At 38.6% G+C, this 20909-nt stretch overlaps 1 protein-coding gene across 1 annotated transcript in view; it reads left to right on the forward strand.

Moving 5' to 3' along the window:
- rabgap1l (RAB GTPase activating protein 1-like) overlaps window positions 1-20909 on the forward strand; it is a 239380-nt gene that overhangs the window by 148305 nt on the left and 70166 nt on the right. Inside the window, exon 14 of the mRNA XM_062028422.1 lies at window positions 3326-3439. Coding sequence (XP_061884406.1) covers window positions 3326-3439 — 114 coding nt within the window. The remainder of the gene's footprint in view (window positions 1-3325; window positions 3440-20909) is intronic.

Here is a 20909-nt window from a genome sequence, read left to right on the forward strand (position 1 = left end):
TATATGTTCTATTGAAAATATAGAACATTACACACAAAGCTAAAAAATCTATCAAAATGTTTTAGTACGACTTTGGTAAGCTATAAAGCCGCACTGCTCGATGGATTGTAATGTGCTTCAACATACTAGTATTATTATGGTGTGTGTTTAAGGTAAGACATATCTGGCGTTTTGTTTCGCAATATTATGCAAAAGCAACGTTTCTTACCTTCTGGTACGATCTGTATTTGACTGCAATATAAATAAATGATAAATGGGTTATACTTGTATAGCGCTTTTCTACCTTCAAGGTACTCAAAGCGCTTTGACAGTATTTCCACATTCACCCATTCACACACTGATGGAGGGAGCTGCCATGCAAGGCGCTAACCAGCACCCATCAGGAGCAAGGGTGAAGTGTCTTGCCCAAGGACACAACGGACGTGACTAGGATGGTAGAAGGTGGGGATTGAACCCCAGTAACCAGCAACCTTCCGATTGCTGACACAGCCACTCTACCAACTTCGCCACGCCGCCCCCATATGATGAAATAATAAATATATAATAATAATAAATATGATGGCAGTCACACACAAGAGATACATGTAGAGTGCAATATGACTCAAGTAAACAACACCAACATTTTATATGTTCTATTGAAAATATAGAACATTACACACAAAGCTAAAAAATCTATCAAAATGTTTTAGTACGACTTTGGTAAGCTATAAAGCCGCACTGCTCGATGGATTGTAATGTGCTTCAACATACTAGTATTATTATGGTGTGTGTTTAAGGTAAGACATATCTGGCGTTTTGTTTCGCAATATTATGCAAAAGCAACGTTTCTTACCTTCTGGTACGATCTGTATTTGGGATCTGCATAATTCCTGAAAAATTGTGCGCGTCTGCCTTTGTAGTCCGTGTCAAAACCGTAGTTGATAAGCTTCTTTTTCTCTATCTTCTTGTTATGGGACATTCATCCTCAGCTGTTGCCATTTCTAATATAAAGTAGTGTAAAGTTCTTACTTATATCTGTCAGTAAACTCGCCATGAAAGCGCTAAAACATACCGGTGTAGTGTGTTTACATTATACACCCAAGGAACAATGACATTACATCTCTTCTCTGGCCTGGGAACGCTTCGGGATTCCCCAGGAGGAAGTCGCTAATGCTGCTCTGGAGAGGGAAGTCTGGGGGTCTCTGCTGGAGCTGTTGTCCCCGCGAGCCGATTCTGGATAAGCGGTTGAATATGGATGGATGGACCCAAGGAATTTTAGTTATTAGAGAGTTCCGGTCGGACGTTTTTTCACGGGACACATTTCCGGCGTTGTTATGGCACTAGTGAGCCACGGATGCTGCTCCGTTTTTGCTTTAAGTAAAGTGTGATTGTCATTAAAACAGTTAGCTCCATCTTTTGCCACTTCTTCCACTCCTGTCCTTGCACGCTACACCGGTACAATAAAGATGACGGGTAGAAGACGCTGCCGAAGGTGAGCCACAAAATGGCGCATCCTGAAGCGACTGTCAGAAAGCGGTTTGAAGATGATCTGTAAAACATAATCTATGAAACATTTTGACCAAAGAACCACCATTACATGTTATGTAGACCACAAGGCATTGTTTTCAATTTAGAAAAAAAATATTGTAATATGACTCCTTTAATGCGCCTTATATATGAAAAAAGATCGAAAATAGACCATTGGTCCTATGGTCCGGAAAATACGGTACCTAAAGTTTGTATAATTTTTTTATAAAATATAATAAAATAAATGCTACTATAAATAAAACTAGTGCTGTCAATATTTTTTAAATCTCAACGGTAACAATTGTTGGTATTTCTGTTTGTGTTTAATAAATTAAAAAAATGTAATAATAAAATCAACATTTTTAAAGTAACTAGCGCATTCTATCAGGCATACTTGCTTTGTTGGCATTGACTATTGCCACATTACCTAAAGGCCGAGTGCTGCTTTTGTTCATTGTAAACAGAGTCGTGTATAAAGAGATTATGACCTACTTGGTTTGCAATTGTTTCAGGCCATCTCCTAAATGATTGGTCAAATGGCACTCACTGGGCACCATGTTTGCTTCCAACTTTGCAGCAGGCCACAGTGTGTGTGTGTGTGTGTATATATATCTATACACACATATACCGTAATTTCCGGACTATAAGCCGCACCTGACTATAAGCCGCACCAGCTAAATTTAGGGGAAAATACAGATTGCTCCATATATAAGCCGCACCCGACTATAAGCCGCAGGGTTTTGATGTGTAATTACCGTAGTATATAGGGGTTCCTGCTACCACGGAGGGGATTGTCGGGACAGAGATGACTGTTTGGGAACGCAAAGCGTCTCATTTATTAACAAAAAATCTTTCAATCATTCAATCAAACTTTCACATCTTTGACATGGCGAACAGCATTCGTGCAGAGTACAAATAATACAACGGTGCAAAGTAATACAAAGTGCTCGCCTGTACGTTATCAAAATAACCAGCCTACCGGTATATGAAAAGTCAGTCTTTAATCATTGTGTCATCGTCTTCCTCCTGCGTACTAAAACCACCGGAATCCTCTTCGTCTGTGTCGGAGAAGAACAGGCCGTAAATAAGCCGCACCCTTGTATAAGCCGCAGGGACCAGAACGAGGGGAAAAAGTAGCGGCTTATAGTCCGGAAATTACGGTACATAAATAAATATATATATATATATATTTGTATATTTAATTTTTAATGCAATTGTGCAGTGATTACAAACAATTGATTGGAGGCAGCCACACTAGTCAAAATTTGTCCGTAATTGTTGGTCCAAAGCTAATGAGGGTAATACGTTTTTTGGTTGTTCTGTGTATTTTTTTTTTACGTGTATTGCGCCGTCGGGAGCGTGTTAGACAGCCTGCTGGTCACTCAACACTGCATGAATGTAACAGCGGAGTGCATCAAATACTTTGTTAAAATATAAGCATGTTTTATCGTAACTTGATGAGCTGGAATATGTATAAAACTATATTTTTATGGTTTATTTTGTCAGGAAAACTAAAGTCAGAATGACAGCAATCCATGCTTCCGGGCACAGCCGCACGTCTTAGGTAGCAAATCTGGCCCCGGTTCTTTGTTGGCCATACTCTCATTATACACAACTCTGATTATAACACATTGTTACTGTTATATAGCTGTAGAGAATTCCTCTGAAATGCAATTAATTTAATCAAAATTGTCAAATACATTTATTTGTAATTTTGCACAAGCCAGATTTAGAAGCAAGTTAAAAAGTAACAATAACCATACAATTTTGCTTTTATTTGCTTTTATATATGTTCCAATCGTGTATTTATTTGTTTCAGGATTCAGCTCAGGAGGGAGTAATCACCCGAGATATCCACCGAACTTTTCCTGCACATGACTACTTCAAGGACTCAGAAGGAGATGGTCAGGATTCACTCTACAAGATTTGCAAGGTGAGAATAAAACTGAATTTAAAAGCAAGTCTATTTCAAAATACCTACTTTCATTAGCTTTACATAAGAGTGCAAACATTTGTTAAAAGATCCCAACTAAGGATTTCAATATTTCTTCATCATTGTCTCAAACATATTGGCAATATCATCAGATCATCGAGTAACACATTTTAATATCACGCAAACCTCCTCAAAATTGGATATCAAAACTAAACACGATGATTAGGAGAAATGTGCTTGAATGGGCCTTTCTAGACTGTAAAGATCGATAGTGAGTGTTAATTATGCAACACAATTACATAGCATGAAACTAAAGGAAAATCACAGCACTCTACTGTTACTTTTTGTTTTGTTGTTTGTTTAACTATAATGAATGCTGTACAAAGAAAAGGTACATGTACAATTCAGATTTTTTTTTTATATAATTAGCCAGCAATTGAACAAGTTTGCTCTTTTTGTTCGGCATTACCTCATATTAACATTAACACAGATTTACATGAATCTGTTCTATAGACACTGCCCTGCTGGAGGTCACTGAACAGTAAGACATGGGAAATTATGATTGTTTTTGCAGTACTTAAATAATTAAAAAGGCCTCCAAATTAAAGTGGAAAAAGAACAGACTACATCACTTACTGTTTCTAGTTTTTCTTTTTCTTTGTTGGTTACCCCGAAGGGAATAAGGGGTAGAAAATGGATGGAGGGATGGGTTTCACTGTCTTTCAGGCAAAGACCGAAACAGCCTAACTAGTATTGTTAAGTCTTGCTCTAAGATTACTGGCGTAAAACTAAGAGATTTAAACCTCTTCTGCAACCAGCAAATCCTCCGGAAAGCGAAGAGCACTTTAGCCTTCCCAAGTCATGTCCTTGCGGGTGAATTCTCTCTGTTGCCTTCAGGGCGACGTTATGCCCTTCTTATGTGTAAAACAAATCGCTTTTCCAAATCATTTGTCCCCTCTGCACTCAGACTCCTAAACTTTTAAATTCTTCAGAGGGTTGTATTGTTGTACTGTTTATGTATTCATTGACTATTTATTTATTGTGGGCCATGTGTAGGCTTTACGAACCACGACAAACTGCTGCTCAAACTGAATTGCCCCTTGAGGGATTATTAAAGTTGTTTGAATTGAATTCTCAGGGCATTCAATGTTTCCAACTGGACTGCTTGGTTTGTCTCGGAAGACGTTTTGCCGCTCATCCGAGTAGGCCTCATCATTTCGTGCTCATAGACTTAGATTGGTCAGATAAAGTCCAACTGTGTGACCAGAAGGTGACCAGAGTTGAATTGAAATTAGTAAAGTTAGAATTACACATTTAGTAATACACATAATTATGGCTGCTGTTTTTATTCACTAATGTTTTTGCAGTATTGAAGGGGACCTACGATGATTCGAATCTACATTTAAAGCATTTTGTTGTGGTCTAGATAATATGTATTGGGTAGGGTTTGGTGTACATTTTGCTCACAGTCACATCTATAACCCGTTTTGTGAGTCTGTCTGCAAGCTTTGTGTGTAGAGGCGTTCCTAGATTGCCAATGAAACCATGTCCCACCCTCTCCAAAATATACATTTATGTTTTGAAAATGTAAACTTTTAAATGTATATTTTGTAGACGATCGTCATCTATTTTTTTGCTTACAGGATCGAAACAATACTTCATGAACATTATGTCGATTGACCCGGTCACAAATATAGGTACACCTTCACACTCCCTGATTGATACAGCGGCAGCATTCATTTTGTAGTTTTTATTTTATAGACATAGAGCAGGCTAGAGGACATGAAACGGGAAGGAATATACGGAAATTCCAGCGGCAGTAGCCTCAGCTGTGTGGGCTCAGCAGAGGGCGATGCTTTCTGACACAATATGTCCAAGAATGCCCATATTAGTACATCAGTCAAACTGTGACGTCACCGATTCCCCAGTGTTAAAAAAATACTCCAAAAGCCTGCGGACAGAGGAATCTAAAACTGTGTGCAAGCTCACGCCCAGTTGCATGAACCTTATGTTTTGACATGTTAGCATTGTTTAACAAGAGTTTCTATTGTTGTAAGATTTACAAGTCAGAAAATAAAAATATCACCATAGGTCTGCCATGATCTGTGGACCGGATCATGTTTTGATTAGTCATGTTCTGTTTAGTTTTGGACTCCCTTAGTTCCTATTTTGTGCACCTCTGGGTTTGTTTTGGTTATCATGGGTGCTGATGGGTTTCACCTGCCTCTGATTAGTGTTCGGCACGCTCACCTGCTGCCGGGCACTAATCAGAGAGCTATTTATTCAGGTTGTGCCCCACACTCGGTCTGGCTTTGTTATTTTCTACAAGCAGCACAATACGTTGGATGACTTCTTGATTCCATGCCTTTGATTCCTGCTCTAAGTCTCGCCTTAGCTTCCCGTGCGATTGGCACGCATCCCTTTTGTTTTGTTTTCTGTCTGTTTGTATTTACGGTGTATGATTTATGGACAATAAATCCTATCCTACCTGCACGCTTCGTCTGGAGTTGTCCGTCTGCATCCCGGAACGACCATGCATAAACATGCGACCCAACTGTGACAAGGTCCCCTTTAAGTCATTTTGAGATGGTTTTCTACAGTACAGTGTACTTTAAAATGACCATTTTCCTCAAACGTTTCTACAGTAGAGCTTTAAGTCCAAACAAAAGTTGCAGTAATTAGAACTGATACATTACTAATACATTATATTTGCATGGCTGCCAGCTGATACAGCAGAAGCCGTTACTTCTATCTTTTTTTATCGGCTTTCATTTGGCAATGTTAATTTCTTGCTAAACTATAAACTACAGGTCATCCCCATTTCAATAAATTAGGGTATATTTGAAGTAGGGCTGCAACAACTAATCGATTAAAATCGATTATTAAAATAGTTGGCGATTAATTTAGTCATCGATTCGTTGGACCAATGCTATGCGCATGCGCAGAGGCAATTATTTTATTTATTTTTTTATTTTTTGTTATTTTATTTTTTTTATTAACCTTTATTTATAAACTGCAACATGTACAAACAGCTGAGAAACAATAATCAAAATAAGTATGGTGCCAGTATGCTGTTTTTTTTTCAATAAAATACTGGAAAAGATAGAAATGTAGTTTGTCTCTTTTATCCGATTATTAATCGATTAATCGGAGTAATAATCGACAGATTAATCGATTATCAAATTGATGGTTAGTTGCAGCCCTAATTTGAAGTAGAGAAGAAGTGAGACTGCTGCCAGCACAACAACAACAACAACAACAACATTCCATTCAGTTTTAATCAATGGTCAAGCGGGCAGAAGTCTCACTTCTTTGTACCTTAACACCTGTCGGGTTGCACCACAGTAGAGTGAAACCATCTGGTCAGGTCCCCTCTTGAAGAGGATAAATACTTAAGATCTTGCACCAAGCCCTTTAGACTATTGCTGTCCAATCTAAGTCTGTGAGCATGAACTGATGAAGCTTGCTTGGATAAGAGGCAACACTTCTTTGATTGATTCAATGCCCTGAGAATCCAATGACCTGGACGAATGAGAATATTTACAGGCATCTTTGCATTATGTTCTTATTTATTGAGATGCATTTGTATACAGCAACAAATGTGTGCGCCTGTATAGCACCATCTCTTTGGGATTGACATTATAAACTTGTGTTCTCAAGTTTATATGTATGCACCTGGAGTAAAGCAGCTTAAAATGAGTGGATTTTGGGTACTAAGAAGCACAATATGGGTTTCTGGATGTTCTTGTTGATAAAAGTCAAGTGGAGGTTTTTTATTTTTTGAATAAGTAATTAGAACGTCTCACCTTTGTATTTTCGGACTATCAGCACTGTGGGAGGACCTGTCAGGATGGGTTTACATCCGGTCTGAACCCAAGTAGGTCAGTGGCGAGCTAGCCTTCATTTATATGCAAATTCATGTAGATTTACTGCTGATAAGGTTGGCTGGATCTTGAGGCATGAGTGGGTTACAGGCGCTGAGGATCCAAGACGCAATGTATATTCATCGTCGCATGAATCTACTTGGCAATATGCGTGGAATCTTTAATTTTCTAACCTTTATTCTCCTGGAAAGGTCAGTTGAGCCGTGTGAACTTTTCTAGTGACAGTCTGCTCCATTTTGTTCATGTTTCATTCCGTCCCGCTTTGGTCTAACCTGTTGAAGCAAAGGCATCAAATAGTGTTCATTAAGAAGGCCTCCTGCAGCAATCTCGGATTAAGTGCTGCCTCGCTCATGAACATTTTGACAGTGAGTTGCTGAGAAACACTTATTCTTCGCTTGAGTAGGGACTTAAAAACCTGTGAATCCTTCAAAAAAATATCCCAAATATTACCATGGAAACAGAACTTCAAACTTCAAGATAAGAAAAAGTGTATGGAAAAAGATATGCCTCATCAACCAAGCTAATGTTGCATGTATAAGTGATCACTGGGGGGAATATATTAACTCCTAATTCAACACATTTGTTCACTCGTTTTCCTACTCATTTCTGCTTCTGTGAAAATATATCTACCACTTTGTATGCTTGAGCAAACATTTTTGCTTCAAGAAATACACTTAGCCAATCGAAGGTAGGGATTGGTAGCTTTCATGTTTGAGCCAATATGTTACCAATTCCCTATACCTTGGAATCAAGTTCTGTGTGTGTGTTGATAAATGTTAATTGTTATATTTTTTTAATATAACATTTTAAAAAGAGCTGATTATGATGCTGTCCAGTTGTTATAGCTTGTTTTTCTTATTACTTTTGTACCTTTCTGAGTCTATTTTACAAGTATTATATGTGCATGCAGTTGCAATTCCAAGACATTAGATGGCAGTAGTGTATAGGCTATAATGTGTTGCCAAGTCAGGGAGGTGTGTTTTTAATTAAGTTGATTGTGCCACTTAATAGTCTTATGTTGAACCCTACAAAGTGTTTATACTGTATGTATTGCACTTAATACACACCAACTGTTTGATTGTAACGTTAATTTTAGTTGTAGTTTTCATTACCAAGTTTGGATGTTTTGAAATTGTTATTGCTGATTAGTAGCATGCATATAGCAAAGCCAATGGACGGAGTTCGGTCGGTGCCAAAAAAGGACCAAATTCGGTACCAATACCTAATCACAAGGCACATACAGAAGTTTGCATACACTAATTGTGGCCAATGAATGTCATAATAATGTTTGGCTTATAATGAACCATTCTTCTTTTTGAGAGTAGAATGATAAAACAACATACATAGGTCATTATTTTAAAAAAAAACAAGAATTGGGTGTACAAGTTTGAAGTTATTTTGGATTTCCTTTCACTAAGACTGAAAATATTACAGAGCGGCTCAAATATATACATACACCCCCACTAACACTTAAATAAAGGTCTCTTAGCAACTACTAGCATAATTCTGACTGCATATTTTAACACTCCTTTTGGCAGGATTATACAATCTTTCAAATTGGTGAGTTTCCTGCCGCAGAGAAGCATAGTAAACACATTTTACCGGGGTTGAGGTCGAGGCTTTGCAGCGGTTATTCCAGAAACTCATTGTTAGCCTTTGTTATCCATCCCAAAACCAGTGTTGACGTGAGTTTGGAATCATTATCCTGTTGGAACACCCAACTGTGTCCCAAGTTTCAGTCTAGCTGTTGATTAGAGTAATTTAAATAATTTACAGCACGGGTGTCAAACTCATTTTAGGTCAGGGGCTACATGGAGGAAAATCTACTCCCAAGTGGGCCGGACTAATAAAATCATGGCATGAGAATTTAAAAATAAAGACAACTTCAAATTGTTTTCTTTGTTTAAAAATAGACCAAGCACATTCTGAAAATGTACAAATCCTCATGTTTTGTTTTTTTTTTACACTTAAATGTTGCGGTGGACAGTATTGTAGCTTCATTTGTGATTATTTATAGTTTCTGAATCAACAATGTGATAATTTTCATCAGTAGGTGGAATTGAGTCTGGCAGAGTTTTACAATGCTCTTATTGGTGTTATTTTTTAATCTATCACAAGATGAAATGAATAACAATATTATCATATTACAGGATGCAATTAATTATTGTATTGTAATAATTTTCCTCAACTGATGTACTAACATCATGTGATTTATTCTGTACATATGTAGCATCATCTACAACAAAACTTGTGAATTTGGACTAATTTCTTTAATTATACGTGAAGTTAGAAAGAGATACATATTTCAGCATACCGTATTTCCTTGAATTGCCGCCGGGAATATAGTATGCGCATGCCTAGAATTACTGCCGGGTCAAACTCGTTTCGCAAAATAATTAGCGCATGCTTGGCATTACCGCCGGCTCAGGATTAACGCCGGATCAAACTCGTTTCGCAAAATATTACTTTTATTAGCGCATGTCTGGAATTTTCGCCGGGTCTAACTCGTTTTCGCAAAATAATTAGCATATGCCTAGAACTTCCGCCGGGTCAAACTCGTTACGTCACGAGTGACACTTCACCTGTCCTCATTTTCAAAATGGAGGAGGCTGATTTCAATAGTTTGAAATAGCATAAAGGCAAAAAGATTAAGAGCTATTCAGTAGGATTTAAGGTCCAAGCTATTGATTATGCTAAAAAGAACAGTAAGCAGCTATGTTTTATTAATATACCGTAGCTGCATGTGTCAAATATGAGTCATTAAATGACTCCCGCCTCCTGGTGGTAGAGGGCGCTAGTGATCCTTCTTGCGACTACCGGTACTCGGCTGGCTGCAGAAGAAGTGACAACAAGCAGCAACAGATCGTTTATTTTTTCCTCTCGCCTGAACTTTTAACATGGAGGATTACATATCTAAAATAAAACAGTTTTCTAAACTGGACTTTCAATCGAAGCAGGAGGTAATAATTAAAGGAATATCTCCATCGAGACAGAGAGACTTTTAAAACTGAAGAAAGATAAGGAAGACTTCTATAAACAAGTTATCGATGCTTTTGTTCAGAAGCAGCTGCGCATGGACTTCATTTATAAGTAAAGGTAAGACCATAATAAAGTTTTTTTTATTAAATGTGCTTTTCATGATGGTATGCTTACATCACACTCAAAGCGCAGGCCTAAATTTACCGCATGCCTTTGGTAAGTGCCGGAGTGAGAAGAGGTTTTAAAATAATTAGCGCATGCTTGCCTATCCCGCATGCCTTTGGTAAGCGTCGGAGTGAGTGAGGTTTTAAATTAATTACCGCCCCGGCGTCAATTCAAGGAAATACGGTATGTGCGCCCAGAAAATGTGTCCCCAGTCATAAGTATAACACAAAATGTACAGACTATCAAAAGCATTGATTTGGATAGAAATGTCACAGGTCACATTACCAACATTATTTTTGAAAATCAAGGCATGAACATAACAATCCACATTTTGTAGACTATCATTAGTAAGTAGCGTAAGTACGTAATGTCCAAACACGGAAGTGTTGCCTCTATCTTAAAGGCCTACTGAAAGCCACTACTACCGACCACGCAGTCTGATAGTTTATATATCAATGATGAAATCTTAACATTATAACACATGCCAATACGGCCGGGTTAACTTATAAAGTGACATTTTAAATTTGCCGCTAAACTTCCGGTTCGAAACGCCTCTGAGGATGACGTATGCGCGTGACGTAGCCCGGCGAACACGGGTATGCCTTCCACATTGAAGTCGATACGAAAAAGCTCTGTTTTCATTTCATAATTCCACAGTATTCTGGACACTGTGTTCGTGAATCTGTTTCAATCATGTTCATTGCATTATGGAGAAGGAAGCCAAGCAAGCAAAGAAGAAAGTTGTCGGTGCGAAATGGACGTATTTTTCGAACGTAGTCAGCCACAACAGTACACAGCCGGCGCTTCTTTGTTTACATTCCCGAAAGATGCAGTCAAGATGGAAGAACTCGGATAACAGAGACTCTAACCAGGAGGACTTTTGATTTGGATACACAGACGCCTGTAGAGAACTGGGACAACACAGACTCTTACCAGGATTACTTTGATTTGGATGACAAAGACGCAGACGTGCTACTGTGAGTATGCAGCTTTGGCTTTTTTTTGCGTATGTACGTAACTTTTTTAAAATATATAAGCTTTATGAACCTTGGGTTAGGTGAACGGTCTTTTGGGCTGAGTGATTGTGTGTGTTGATCATGTGTTTGAATTGTATTGGCGTGTTCTATGGAGCTAGGAGCTAGCAGAGGAGCTAGCATAACACGTACCGTACCTACGTGCGCGTCACGTACGTAACTTTTTAAAAATATATAAGCTTTATGAACCTTGGATTAGGTGAACGGTCTTTTGGGCTGAGTGATTGTGTGTGTTGATCATGTGTTTGAATTGTATTGGCGTGTTCTATGGAGCTAGGAGCTAGCAGAGGAGCTAGCATAACACATACCGTACCTACGTGCGCGTCACGTACGTAACTTTTTAAAAATATATAAGCTTTATGAACCTTGGGTTAGGTGAACGGTCTTTTGGGCTGAGTGATTGTGTGTGTTGATCAGGTGTTTGAATTGTATTGGCGTGTTCTATGGAGCTAGGAGCTAGCAGAGGAGCTAGGAGCTAGCATAACAAACACGCAGGTGTTATTATGCAGGATTAATTTGTGGCATATTAAATATAAGCCTGGTTGTGTTGTGGCTAATAGAGTATATATATGTCTTGTGTTTATTTACTGTTGTAGTCATTCCCAGCTGAATATCAGGTACCGTGAGTATGCAGCCTTGGCTGCTAAACATTCGATAACTTGACCGTATGTGCGCGTCACGTACGTAACTTTTTAAAAATATATAAGCTTTATGAACCTTGGGTTAAGGAAACGGTCTTTTGGGCTGAGTGATGGTGTGTGTTGATCAGGTGTTTGAATTGTATTGGCGTGTTCTATGGAGCTAGGAGCTAGCAGAGGAGCTAGGAGCTAGCATAACAAACACGCAGGTGTTTTTATGCAGGATTAATTTGTGGCATATTAAATATAAGCCTGGTTGTGTTGTGGCTAATAGAGTATATATATGTCTTGTGTTTATTTACTGTTGTAGTCATTCCCAGCTGAATATCAGGTCACCCCCGGCTCTTACAGCATCTTCCCTATCTGAATAGCTTCAACTCCCCACTAGTCCTTCACTTGCACTTTACTCATCCACAAATCTTTCATCCTCGCTCAAATTAATGGGGAAATTGTCGCTTTCTCGGTCCGAATCTCTCTCACTTCATGCGGCCATCATTGTAAACAATAGGGAACTTTGCGTATATGTTCAACTGACTACGTCACGCTACTTCCGGTAGGGGCAAGCCTTTTTTTTTATCAGATACCAAAAGTTGCAATCTTTATCGTCGTTGTTCTATACTAAATCCTTTCAGCAAAAATATGGCAATATCGCGAAATGATCAAGTATGACACATAGAATAGATCTGCTATCCCCGTTTAAATAAAAAAAATTCATTTCAGTAGGCCTTTAACACAGCACATAGCTCCGCCCCCTCTGAAGTCATGCGTGCTCTAGCAGCAGAGGATACAAAGAAATACTATCGCGACATCCAGTGGACACATTTAGAACAGCAGTTTATTTTATTCCAAAATTTCAGCTCATTTTAATACTTAGCAAACGTATCTCGCGTGCCGGATAAAACCTTTTTGTGAATGTCCGCAGTCTTCAGAGCTTCTATAGCCGCACGTTGTAGTGTCCTGTGAAATTTCCATGAACTTTCCCACAAGCCCTGCATGTTGTTTACATTTTTCTGTGTTGCCGCGCAACACTGATAACGAGGGGTCGGCGATATGTACGACAGGGTTCGTACAGGTGCTTAAAAACCTTGAAAATGCTTGTATTTTAATGTTGTGTTTTCAAGGTTTGAAAAATGCTTGAATTTTGGGTGAAGTGCTTGGAAATGTTCATCATATTTCTCTGCAGTCTGACTCAATAGGCTAATTATAAAATGGAAAAAAATAAAATAAGTTTCCTTAAAGGTGAAAGCTACACGCTCGATCTGTTGGCTTTGCACGAGCCCTTACATTAGGTTGTTGTCATGCCAGAGCCGTATGTACGGCTCTGTGTCGCCCTCAAAAGGACAGTTGTGCATCGGTCCATCATGCCGGGAGGTTGTCATTTTAATGAACATTGGATGGAAAATGACAAATACAAACTTTGGATAAAACGTGGACCAAATCCACGTGTTGCCTGCTGTAAAGTTTGCAAAAAAGGAAATCCAACATGGTTCGATGTATTTTTTGCTCCATTATTTTGGTTGTCTACTTAACTTGTGTGAATCAATCCGTGCTGTTCGATGTCATTGAGTGCTGTAAGTAAGAAAAATAACAAGAAATGTGAAACACAACACAAATGGAGACACTTTTGCAAACACCAATGACATTGAATAGTCTACAGAAACACTGCTTCATTTTCTATGCCCCATTCAATTAATGATAACTGCTGGTTCAATGTTAGGCTTAGGTTTTTAGCAGATTTTTCGTATTTTTCCTACAGACAGCATTTGGTGACCTCAAACAACAAGGCTATGGATTGATTCACACTGGTTTCCGCCTTTTGAAGGGTACTGGAAAAACTGGAAAATTGATCTTGAAAATCCTTAAAAAGTGCTTGAATTTGGCTATGGAAAAAGTGTACGAACCCTGGTACGATTATTAAGTGCCACAAGAGACGAGGACGAAGAGTATTTTCATGTTCATGTTTATGTCTTTACACATGCGGTAACATATATATCTCATCATATTATTTGGTATATTATTTCAAAACAGCTCATCTTTTGGCCGCTGAAGTATGCAGTAACATGCTTAATTTCCAGTTTTCAAGCATCCATCCATCCATTTTCTACCGCTTGTCCCTTTTGGGGTTTGCGGGGAGTGCTGCAGCCTATCTCAGCTGCATTTGGGCGAAAGGCGGCGTACACCCTGGACAAGTCGCCACCTCATCGCAGGGCCAATACAGATAGACAGACAACATTCACACTCACATTCACACACTAGAGCCAATTTAGTGTTGCCAATCAACCTATCCCCAGGTGCATGTCTTTGGAGGTGGGAGGAAGCCGGAATACCCGTAGGGAACCCACACAGTCACGGGGAGAACATGCAATAGACGCTTAAAATAGCTTCTCCCTGTAGTTGTTGTAGTATTATCTCTCTAGACCAGGGGTGCCCAAACACTCCCTTTAGTGTTGGAGCTGGAACTAATCATTTTAATACAACGGTCACTTTTTAAGTGCGCATTGCTTTGAAACCGTAGGAGAAGACGTTTGCGAAGGTGGACTGTGCGCTCTTTTTTTTCTACCTTTATTTCAACAACAATATGGTACATACAATTCATGCAATCAGAACATACAAGTAAACATGTCTCTATACATTTTATCAACATGTACGTAAAACATGTTTTTCTATAGCATTTTCAGACATTAGTAAAAAAAATTGAAACCCAACTATCATAAGGAAATAATAAACAAAATAAACATCCAAACATGTGCAAGGGATTACAATAGCAATAGAACAAACAAATTTATAATTGCATCATATAAAACATTTTTTTATGTTGTCTTTGATGAAAATTGTCTTTAGAATATATTTTATGATGTGGGAAGTTTTCATGACCTTTTTGTTTTTCTTTGTCATCATTAGTGAATGTTGACTCAAAGCAAGATGTATTTTGATATGCATGTGAAGGTCTGCGGAAGGGTACATAGGGAGAAGAGCAAAACATGTTTTGTACGCAATCTACGGGAAGCCTTTAGCTAACACACAAAATACACAATCATTTTCTCGTTCGTCCTGACTCACTAGTAAGAAGCACTGATAATTATGTAACAAAAGTAAGGGAAAAAAGATGATTACAGAGCAAAATGTCCCTGTGTGGGATTATATAATTTTCTAACTGAATGAGCAACATGAGCCCGTCAACATGAACGTGCAAGTATGCCATGATGTCATTAGCAGAAAAAAACAAAACAACAAAGCAAACATCCCGGCCGAGTTTTTGCAACTGGGGGAAAAATTATACTAAAAGATGTTCAATATGTTTTTAAGTGCAATTTTTGCTAACAGACATTTGGTCAATTTAGTTTTTGTTTGTTTACCTATTTAGGATAATGAAGTTATTGACCTTGAATACGTTAGTGTTTAATTGGTCACACAATAATGTCAGCAATAATTTTGTTTATCGGCAATGATTTGTGGAACAATTTATCGCCCAGAAAAATATGTTTTTGGCCCAGGTGTAATCCGCCCGGTTAAGCCCCTCCTTCACCAGGTCTTGAGTCCTTCGAATGACAATGCAGCATGCCAGCTACCAAGCTAAAAACCTGAGCGGTCAAGTCGGTATCCAACACTGCTCCAAAGGTTGTCAGAGAGTGAGGTCTACCGACGTACACAGGGCCCTACTACACTAGTTGGTCTCCGTTCTACAGGCATATAGAATTACAAAAAACATTGTTTTGATTTTTTATTGATGATTCAAATTTACAGATTTTGATTGGAAGTACAGGCGGAAAACCTTTTAATTGTCTATTCTCCATTGGCTGGTGCACTGAGTCAGAACACTAGATGCTTGGAATTGTACATCCTGCTACTGATGCTTTGAAGAAAAAACACAAAAAGGAATGAATACATGTCGGGTAGGGTCGTGATCGATGATTGCGATTAATGACATAGATCACAGTGATCAGCTGTTAGCATATTTCTTCCATCAAACATGGGGGGAAAGCCTGTTAGAAGATACCGCAGTAGTAAACAGTTGGGAAGCAACGATGCTTGATATAATCCTGCACGGCCTGCCTTGATCCTGTGTGTGTGTGTGTGTGTGTGTTTGTGTGTGTGTGTATATGTGTGTGCGTGCGACCATCCCTTTCCACCGTCGCAAAAGTCAGGCTCGTTGCCCATCCATCTATCCGTTTTCTACCGCTTGTCCCTCTTGGGGTCGCGGGGGGGGGGGGGTGCCGGAGCCTATCTCAGCTGCATTCGGGCGGACGGTCCATCGCGACGTGATTAATGTTCAATCAGCATTGTGCCTCTTACCCCTTATACAGCTGGAAGTGTAACCCAGAAGAACAAAATAAAGAAATATGACTAATACTAACATACAAGTTGAAACACAACATTGACATCGAGCAGCTCAACAGTAATCCTGCCCTGAATGTGGACTCGCAGGCAGTCAGGCACAGAATGTCTTTGTGACTGAAGTACTGTATTGGTCCCGACTGGGAAAATAAGCACACTCACTAATTTAATCAGAAAAAGTCATTTTCCTATCTAAATATTTTTAATCACACTTTTTGTTTGTGTTTGCAAAGATTCAACTCTTTTGGTGTAACATGTACGGGAAAACTGCAGACACTTTGTGTTTAATCATTTTGGAGTTTGTGGATAAAAACAATGTTGTTACTGAAATATTCATTAAACTTGTTTTATGTGTAGGAATACATTATTTTACAGTACCTCAAATTCAAACTACATTTTAATGTACTTTCATTATATATAAGATACAGTACATGGGTGTTAAAAAACTCCACAATCTGGGTCACCCCTTGCCTTTTGTCAAAGCACTGGTGAAAAGCAATAATAAGAATACAAATAATAATTTACCCTTTAAAAAGTGTTGTTTAGTAAGTGTTAACTTGAAATAGAAGTCTTATAGTATTCAGTACACCACTGATACTTTTTTTTACTGCAGGTGACGAGCAAAAAAAATTAAATAATAATTGTAACTATGAGAGGAAAAACTTATTTTCTTTACCCCCACAAAACGTACCAAAACTGTAGCTCTAAAACCAGGTACATACTGTAAAGTGGTCTGTACTGTTCCACTTTCAGTAAACACAATTATAAATGTGAACAAAATGACAGTTGTTAGCATGTATTACCTCCATCAAATGTGATGGAAATGTCTGTTACAAGATACTACAGTAGTAATTGCCTTTACTTAAAAAAAAAAATAGTGATATTAATTGAGATCTGATGATATGAAAAAATTAATTGTGATAATTGTTTTTGCCATATCGCCCGGCCAAACTGTCGGTATAATGTAACTATCTATATATCAGCAACTTTTCAAAACCTTGTTAAAGCTCCTGAATTGCAAACCCGGAGAAGTGTTCTGCAGTATTTGTAAAAAGACATCCATCTTTGCTCAATGGGTATCAAGAACATATGCTATTAGGTAAGTCGGCAATTATAGGCAGGCAGCAGTTAACGGTGCCAGATTTATTTGGCCTGACGGACAAAGCAACTTCTGCTGTCGCCACCACAACTGGCAGCTGCTGCTACCATTACAAAAAAACAAAATAATAATTCTCAGATTAACCAATTTTGTGAGCTAATTCTGACTCACCAGAGAGTAATAGTCAATGTTCATCTATTCAAGATTATTATTGTCAAATGTTTACACTTTTGTCTTTGGCAGTTGTAAGCTTTTGACTACATATAATAACCCTCTGCAGTAGGATATAAACATTCAATGTGTTTTAAGTTGCATTAAACACATTAAATTGGATTTGCTGATACCAGCAGAAACGTAGTTCTTTTGTTTAGCTACTTTACATTGAAGCTACCATAGCAGTTAGCATGACTTTTAGTTTTCTCTTTTGCTTGGTGTCTCCCATGCTTAGTTATTCGTCTTCCAGTGGTAATGATCCTTGTAAGACATGTAGTCTGATTGCCACCTTCGAGGCAAGGTGGCACTTCCTAAGAACACAAACACCAGCTAGCCACCTCTGTCAGCTGGGAGACCAAAAAATGAAATAGTTAAACGATGTGTCCATTAGAAAAAGATGCTGTTGAATAAGTCATGGTCGATTACATGGACTAATCGCAGCAGCACTTGTGTAAATCTTTAATTCTCCCTCTTAGATGTTCACTTAAACTTCCCCACTGTTCCAAGTATTAGTTCAGTTTGATCCAATGAGTGCAGTCATACAAATAATTGTATGCTGGCACAGAGAAACTGTCAGCTGCAGTCAATCACAATCACTAACAGGAAGTTATTAGGGCTGGGCTTTGTCAGGTTGACACTCTGGAACCATGAGCACCACTGATTAAAAGATTTTAGCGAATGCATACATTTGACCCTGTGTGAGTGAGAGAACATTTAAGCCGGCCGCTAAACTATTTTGAAACAACACAAAAAAATAAGTGCTTAGGAAAGTTTAAGAAGTGTAGATGGAACCGTGTTACATTAGAAAGTAGGCAGATATTAACAAGAAATTAACAAATAGATTAGAGAGAGGAGAATATAACAGCTGTTGCTGTCGAGCGATTGCTGCCAGGCATACGTGTAGCAGAAATACAAATCAATCAAAAAATCAGGGTAGTGTCAGGATATGATCGATACTGGAGTAATTAGGTCAATACAATTTTTTCTTCCGTTTTTGTTAATGTTCAGAGAATAATTCCCTAGACACAGGAGGACTTTGAGGGCCAAACCAAATGATTTCCATGAGTAGTAGATAGTAGTTGTTGCTTTTGTTTAGTTATTGTGTTTTATTGACATCATTTTGACCAAACAATTGTATGTACTAAAAGAAAAATGATTAATTAGTTTAAATATTGTGTTGATATTGTTAACCTGTCAATAGCACTCACCATTAATACATTTTAAAAATTACAGTTTAAACTAGACATGTCCGATAATATCAGCAGTCCGATATTATCGGCCGATAAATGCTTTAAAATGTAATATCGGAAATTATCGGTATCGGTTTCAAAAAGTAAAATTTATGACCTTTTAAAACTCCACTGTACGGAGTGGTACACGGATGTAGGGAGAAGTACAGAGCAATTGCGTCTCCCAGTCATACTTGCCAACCCTCCCGATTTTCCCGGGAGACTCCCGAATTTCAGTGCCCCTCCCGAAAATCTTCCCGGGCTACCATTATCCCCAATTTCCACCCAGACAACAATATTGGGAGCGTGCCTTAAAGGCACTGCCTTTGCGTGTCGGCCCAGTCACATAATATCTACAGCTTTTCACACACACGCAAGTGAATGCATGCATACTTGATCAACAGCCATACAGGTCACACTGAAGGTGGCCGTATAAACAACTTTAACACTGTTACAAATATGTGCCACACTGTGAACCCACACCAAACGAGAATGACAAACACGATTCGGGAGAAGATCAGCATCGTAACACAACATAAACACAACAGAACAAATACCCAGAACCCCTTGCAGCACTAACTCTTCCGGGACGCTACAATATACACCCCCCGCTACCCCCCCCCCCTGCCCCCCCCCCCCCCCACCTCAACCCCGCCCACCTCAACCTCCTCATGCGCTCTCAGGGAGAGCATGTCCCATATTCCAAGCTGCTGTTTTGAGGCATGTTAAAAAAAATAATGTACTTTGTGACTTCAATAATAAATATGGCAGTGCCATTTTGGAATTTTTTTCCATAACTTGAGTTGATTTATTTTGGCAAACCTTGTTACATTGTTTAATGCATCCAGCGGGGCATCACAACAAAACTAGGCATAATAATGTGTTAATTTCACGACTGTATATATCGGTATCGATTGATATTGGAATCGGTAATTAAGAGTTGGACAATATCGGAATATCGGATATCGGCAAAAAAGCCATCATCGGACATCTCTAGTTTAAACATGTGATTGGTACCTGCCGATTTCTCTCATGGATGATTTGTTTTGGAATTGTCAGCACAAAACCCTGATCAGTACATCTCTATCTTCAACACATAAACAACAAGGTATGTGAACATGTTTATTAATAAGGTTTTAAAATTGAATAAAACTTTTGTGAAAATGAATAGTACATTTTTGACCCTGCCTCATAAAAGAATCAAAACCAAGAATCTTTGGGAACCGGAATTAAAACGAGGAACCAGAATTGCAGCCAGAATTGTCCAAATTCAAATACCCCACTCTATTTAAGATGAAAGTTGTGTAATCATTACACTATGGGAGAAAAACTGTGAAATTAAATAATTAAAAAGTGAATAAAACATTACTTTCGATGATGGTTGTTTGTAAACGTCTGACCGCAAATGTATATGTACTTAACAAACCTGAGTAGCAGGAGTAAATGTCACTCAGCGATGTCTGCACTGAGATTTAAACCGAAAACTGTCTTCAGATCTGACCTTTGACTAGACAGACGTGATTAACTAATCCTCCAATCTGCTGCCCACATTTTAGTTATATGTTATTAGTACATCAAAAATAAACCACAATGTACAGTTTCATGTCACTATGGTAACCAAATAGGTGTGTACATTATGAGGTAGTGTCATACTTTACCCCTTTAATCCGCTTATGTGCTCACGCTAACAAATTTAGATTTCTCCCACCAGGACATCTTTCATCCATCTGTCAGCCTACACGTCTCCTTGCTGAGTTGGGGATGTGTGAATACCACACTCCATCAAGCATGTCAGCATGGATATTATACTTCAGACAGCTCCACAAGACCTCTCTCCATTACCTTCCCATCAAACCCCAAATTAACCGAAATGATCACTAGTGGACCTCTGGAT

The sequence above is a fragment of the Entelurus aequoreus genome, linkage group LG19 (assembly GCF_033978785.1).
Source record: "Entelurus aequoreus isolate RoL-2023_Sb linkage group LG19, RoL_Eaeq_v1.1, whole genome shotgun sequence".
NCBI classification, from domain to species: Eukaryota; Metazoa; Chordata; class Actinopteri; order Syngnathiformes; family Syngnathidae; genus Entelurus; species Entelurus aequoreus.